Source organism: Struthio camelus, chromosome 1, assembly GCF_040807025.1.
Source record: "Struthio camelus isolate bStrCam1 chromosome 1, bStrCam1.hap1, whole genome shotgun sequence".
Classification (NCBI taxonomy): Eukaryota; Metazoa; Chordata; class Aves; order Struthioniformes; family Struthionidae; genus Struthio; species Struthio camelus.
This window is the reverse complement of record NC_090942.1, coordinates 27958882-27965262: the sequence shown is the minus strand read 5'-3', so window position 1 is coordinate 27965262 and position 6381 is coordinate 27958882. Positions and strand designations below refer to the sequence as shown.

At 60.9% G+C, this 6381-nt stretch overlaps 1 protein-coding gene across 1 annotated transcript; it reads right to left on the bottom strand.

Moving 5' to 3' along the window:
• LOC138065755 (ankyrin repeat domain-containing protein 7-like) lies at positions 1-1735 on the bottom strand (the record flags this gene model as incomplete). The annotated part of the gene is made up of 4 exons (XM_068931174.1): positions 1-96; positions 192-365; positions 601-715; positions 1623-1735. Coding segments are annotated over 4 exons (498 nt in total), but the record flags the coding sequence as incomplete, so codon positions are not given.
• Between the last annotated feature and the right edge of the window lie 4646 nt (positions 1736-6381).

Sequence of the window (6381 nt, the reverse complement as noted above, 5' to 3'; positions counted from 1 at the left end):
ATCTCGAGCGTGCACGTCGGCTCCTTTGCTAAGCAGGAACTCCACCATCTCTACGTGATGCGCGGACACGGCCAGAGAAAGGGGCGTGTATCCCATCTGAAAGCATAACGCCCCTCTCCAGTTAGAAAAACACAGAGAAGCAAAGCAACTTTTTCTTCTCAGGAGCGGCCTGACCCAAATTCCACGCTTACCTTATTCTGCGCATCAAGATGGGCGTTGTGCGCCAGTAACTGCCCTGCTAGGCAGGTGTTAGGAGCAAGGGCAGCCAGGTGAAGGGCAGTGTTGCCGTTAGCATCCGCAAGGTTAGCGTCGGCGCCATGCGCTAGCAGAATGGCGACGCAGCCTTCGTGCTGGCACTGCACTGCCTGCCAACCACACGGGAAACAAGGAAACGTTGCCAGCAATTACGCTTCCCTCTGGCAGAATTCCCACAGCTTGCCGACCTCGGACAACAATAACGCGCCCAAACATTAGGCAACGCACGCCTAGCCAGCGCCCAGCGCACCACAAGCTCCACCCAGACCTACCTCCAGAATCACCCAAGAGCTCGATCGCTCGGGGCGCAATTTAGAAGCCCTGCCTACCGCAGCACCCACGTACCTTCATCAGTGGCGATCTCTTGAAGTTGTCACGAGGATTTAGCTTGCACTTCCTCTCTACTAAGTACAAGACAACCTCCGCATGTCCGTTAGCGCAAGCCAGATGCAGAGGTGTCCTAAAAATTGAGCATGTTACCTTAGCGCAGGCCAGACAGCTGAAGAGACCGCGCCTGCCCATGTCACGCGGGTGACCGCTGCACACCCAAAGCCCGAGACGCCGGGGCTAGGAAAAAGCCCCTCCCCGCCCCAGCCCCAGCCCCAGCCCCAGCCCCAGCCCCCACTTAGGAAGACAACGTTGCCTCAGCTCCGCGCTCCCTTCCCTGCGCGTGCATCCCTGCGCCCAGGCCCCCCATTTCTCCCAGCCAGCCTCCGGCTTCCGCTCTGCAACTGCTGCCCTCCGCCCTGGCACCTCCTCCCTGCCTCCAACACCACTACGCACGCAGCCCAGCAAGCAAGAGCAAGGCTTGCGCACCTCCAGCCTACGGCAAGGCAACCTCCACCTGCTGCCAGGACCACTCACGCCACAGCAGCGGGCCGCAGGCCCAGCACGTGCCTTTTATAACACCAGAACATCCCCTTGCTGCTGGCCTTGCCGGGAAGTCGCGCCCTCTGGCCTCTTCCCGGCCTTACTGCTGCAGCAAGCACCAGCACGCGCTCGCTCCCAAGGGCCCTCCACAACACCTACCAAACCCGACAGCAGAAACCTTCCCCCTCGACCCTGTCACGCTCCCAGCAACAAAGTCCCGCTCCGGCCTGGCCACACACGCAACCGGCCTCCGAGCCCCGAGCCCCGAGCCCCGAGCCCCGAGCCCACCCCGCGCGCGCAAGGCCGACTGCCCTCCCGCACTCCCTCGCCAGCCCAAGCAAACGGCCCTGCCTTCCCGGCACAAAGGCGCTCCTGCCAGCTGCACGCCAGCTCCAACCCACCAGCCGCCGCCCCCGCCGGCACCGACGCAGCAGCCCGGCCCTCGCCGCCGCCCCCCCCACCCCCCGCGCCGCCCCGGCCCCCCCGCCGCCCCTCACCGCTTCGCCTTGTCCCGCCCGTCGAGGCCGACTCTCGGCAGCCACCGCCGCCGCCGCACCCGCGCCAGGTCGCCGCTGGCGGCCGCGCGGTGCAGCTTGCCCAGCTCCTTCTCCCGGAGCTCGTAGGCAGCGCCGACGCAGCGCAGGGGCGCGCTGCCGCCGCACGCCCACCGCGACCGCGACCGCGACGGCGACGGCGACGGCGAAGGCGGCTGCCCCTGGCCCTGGCCGAAGAGCCCCAAGAGCCTCTTCATGCTGCGGCGGGCACGCGGGCGGCGGACAGCCCCGAGCAGGGGCCGCGGCCCGGGCCAGCTGCTGCGGGGCTGAGTCCCGGCGAGCTCGGAGCCCCCGGGCCGGGGGCAGAGGCGCCGGCCGAGGACAGCGACGCAGCGACGCTGGCAGCGAGGCACACGGCCGCAACAGCACCGAGGACCACCGGCTCCGGAGGCGGTGGCGGGCGCGCCGCGCATGCGCAACAGCCGCGGCGAGGGCGCGGGGGGGGGCGTCACAGGGCAGCGGGGTGACGCGCCGAGGGGCGGGGCTGTGCAGCGAGGGGGCGGGGCTGCGGCCGGGGCGGGCCCGGGGCGGGGCGGGGGGGGGCGCTGCCGCCTCCTTCGCGGCGCTGCCGGGCCGGGCCGGGGGGCGGCGGCGGCGGCGGCGGCGGGTGGCTGCGGCCGGCCGAAGGACGTCTTTGTTGGGGGTCCCTCCCCGGCGGCCCCCAGCTCCAGCTCTTACTCTGCTGTGCCGTCATTTCCCTGAAGAATTCATGCTGCTGCTGCTCCAGGTGCGGGACACTGTGCTCCTCGCAAACCTGCGCTCCCACTGTTTCCCTAAGGGCGCGGGCGTCGCGAGCGCTTGGCCGAGCTCGCAGGGCTGAAGTAGCTCGTTGCGCCTGAAGAGACGGCGACTGCTTAGGTTGAGCCCCGCAGCTGGCTGCTCTGGCTGCTGCCCGGCCAGGCCGCGAGCGTGCCGGTCCTTCTGGGCTCCCAGCTCTGCGCCTGCGCCGTAGGAAGCCCAAGTGCCGGAGGGAGCCAAATTGGCCGCGAGTCGCGACTCTCACTGAGGTGAGCGACTCTCACCGAAAGCGGATCGCTCCAGCTGTTAGCAGAGACCACAGCGAGAGGCTGGAGGGCGATTGCTCCCTTTGGCAGAAAGTTATTATCAAAACGATTAAAATGTGGTTACGATTTCTTTCTCTAACCATTGCTGACTCCTTGCTGCCCACCTGCACCCCCAGGCCTTCCTCTGCCCAGCTGCTTTCCTGGCAGTAGCCCCCAGCCTGCCCCAGGGCACAGGGGCTATTTGTCCCCAGGTGCAGCCCTTGACAGTTCCCCTTGTCGAACTTGACTAGATGCCCGGTCGCCCGCTTCTCCTGCTTGTCACAGAATCACCGGACGTTTGAGGTTGGAAGGCACCTCTGGAGATCGTCTCGTCCAGCCCCCCCTACTCAAGCAGGATCACCTCAAGTAGTCGGCCCAGGACCCTAGCCAGACGGCTTGGGAACATCTCCGAGGACGGAGACTCCCCAAGCTCTCTGGGCAACCTCTTCCAGGGCTCAGTCACCCCTCACAGCAAAGAACTTTTTCCTCCTGTTCAGACAGGACGGCCTGTGTTTCAGTTTGTGCCCCTTGCCCCTCGTCCTACCGCTAGGCACCGCTGAGAAGAGTCTGCCTCCGACTTCTTTACACCCTCCCTTCGCATCCTGCCTACACCCTGATCCGCGGTCTTCTCTTCTGCAGGCTGAACAATCCCAGCTCTCTCAGCCTTTCCTCGTATGAGAGCTACTCCAGTCCCTTAATCATCTTAGTAGCCCTTCGCTGGACTCGCTCCAGTAGCTCCATCCCTCTCCTCTAGTGCAGGGGCCAGAACAGACGGGACTTTGCTCTACCCGCCTTGTAAGCGCTACCAGCTCCTGTCATGCCAGATGCCAGCGCTGAATTTCAGTGCTGCTGCTCCGGCGGCCAAGAACTTTCACCTCTCCCTGACACCCAGCAGGACAGAAGCAGGCAGGGAACCACTGGAAAACAGTTCCTCTCAGAGTTTGGCAACAGGACAACCCAAAGCGAAGGCACTTCAGAGGCGTTCCGCACCTGCTTTTGCTTTGCAGAGAGAAGAGCAAGTGCCCAGCACTGGACAGCGGTTCCGCTTTGCCAGTCACGCTGCAGGGCAGAGAACTTCCATAACCCCTTTCCCCTTTGCAGACTGCAAGCGGATCCAACAGCCTTCCAGACCGGCGGGCTTTGCGACCTTTCCTGGCTACCAGAAGCTCTCGCCCTCCCTTCTGCCCAGACCACAGGAAGCATCGTTCTCAAAGGCAGCAAGAGGCCAGTGCCCCGCTACGAGCGAGACGTGAGGCAACCGGGCACCTTGTCAAGTTCAACAAGGGGAACCGCCAAGGGCTGCACCTGGGGACGATCGAGGCCCCTGTCTTCACACACTCGTGCTTCCAGCCCCCGCTGAGGAAAAACACACAGTCTGCATGCTGGCCCTTGGCCTGGCTGCCAGGACAGGCTGAAGGAGCAGCTGGGAAGCCAGCTGAAGGGAGCAGAGCAGAGCAGAGCAGAGCTCTCCCTTGGACAAACGGCCTCTCTGCCCTCAGGCCTGGAGCTGTCTGCATAAGTGACTTTTGGTCAGACCAGCGCGAGGCAGAAGGGCTAAGCGCCTGCCCAGGAAGAAAGCCTGGCTAGGCCTTCAAAAACATGACTTCCATCATCCGTGCTGGCTAGCGCTGAACAACTCGCAAAACGCAGGGACAAAACGCAGCCCTTGCCCGCAAATGCCGCAGCAGGCCAGACTTCCACCAGCATCCACCATTTGGCAGCAATGCAACACGTACTACTCCATAAGAGACACGAGCAGAGGGGACAGTCATATGCGCAGGGCAGGCAAAGTCAGGAAGGGGAACAGAATAAAACGGAGAGACCTACTAGATTACAACATTTATTAAATACCAAGTTGGAACACAATACTTGCAGTTAAAGACCGCACGTTATTATTATTGGCTACACCGCACTGTTGCACTCGTACAAAAACAGTGGCAAGGGTTGCTTTTCCTCACAGCCTGGTAACGCGAGTCCCTCTGTCAGGAGGTAGTAGTCTCAGGATAACCACTCTTAGCTCTCTGGAACGGGGCTGTCAAAACATCGCGGCACTCTTGCGTTGCCCTGGAAAGCGGCTCCTGGTCTACGTTTTCTGAAGATCCTTCAGTAGATGCCCAGGGAGAAGCTCCAGCCGATCCAACGTTCAGCTCAGCCATTGCTGGGGAAGGGGCGGGGCGAGAGCGGGAGGGGAGAAAATGCCCTATGTTAGTGTTGCAGTAGGAAAAGGTCCCCAAAGCAAACAAACCTTATTACTCCCAGGAGACAGGCAACTCCAGTCACAATGCAAACGGATTCAATGCCACGGATTTGTGTCCGTCCTAGCAAACGGAAAGAGCTCTAGCGCAACGGCTGGCCACTCGCTAGGAGAGTAAAGGCTACTGGGACAGAAGGAATTGCTCTCAGGGGCTACCTGCTTTGCAACAGGCCCAGTCACCGCCAAGCCACAACTCTGGAGAAACAATTATCCTGAAGAGGTGGAATTGCTCAGGGCTCGGGGGCAGGGGCTGAACGTGCGCATAGGCCGCTTTTCCTCTCTGTGATCTAAAGGCAACTGCATACGACTCTGTACGACTATTATTTGCATAAGCAGCAAGTTGCCTCGCAGAGCTCTAGGTTGGAAAGCTAGTAGAAAACAACTGTGCTTAGCACAGGAGCTTGGCAGCTTTCCAGTAGTTGTGTTCAAAATGGAGGAACCGTCCTCTTCCTTGGTAACACCGCTAACAGATCCTGACAGACTACCTTGCTCAAGTTCTTCAGCGATATTTTTGACCATTCCCGCCGCACCTGCAAGTACAGACAAGATACCCTTAAGGCCTCAGTAGCTACATTCTTGTAGCATTAGCTTCTCAAGCCAACTGCAACATGGGAATAAACACTGGAAACATCACCCCCACTACAGAGAAAGTCTTTGTCCACCAAGGCCCAGCGTTCCCATTACTCTATGGCATTAACCGTCTCACAAAGCAATCCCCAACTCGAGAGCTTCTCCACACCCCCACTCTGTGCAAAGGCGGGAACGGATCACGGCATTTTGTGAAGAATCACGTGCTCCCTTGCCCCACTCTCGGCATGCGCTTCCCAAACCTCAGGGCACGCTGCTCACCACGCTGTGAGGAACATGCCGTCACACGGACTGCTAATTCTGGGGCGCGCCCGGACCAGAGCTTTTGCCGAGGTTGCAGCGCTCTGAGGGTCAGCAGGCGTGTCTAGACTCCTAGATTGGGCGCGGTGGAGCTAGGAACGGATGCTCATTTTCAGCTTGAGAATAACAGGTATTCCCAATGCCTTACCTCAGCCATATGAGCTTCCACTCTCTCCGTCACAGAGGAAGCGCTGCCCACCGGGTTCGTTGCCAGAGAGTGGCTTCTGCAGGGCTCATAGCATTGCGCAGCAGCAGCAGCTTCCGCAAGCCTCTCGTTAGCGCTCTCTCACTGCAGGCATTTTGTGAGAGCCAATTCATATTCTAAATGCCTAACTCTCTGCTGCAGTCGGCCTACCGCGGAAGCTGCAGAAGCGGCTCTTAGTTGTTCCGCTCGGTCCTGGGCGGCTGCCTGTGTCTGAAGCAGATAATGCAGTTTCAACCCCCAGGAAAGAAAAAGAGATCATTCCCCCCAGGCCCTTTCACACACCCACTTTGAAGAGCACAACCTCACCCAGGG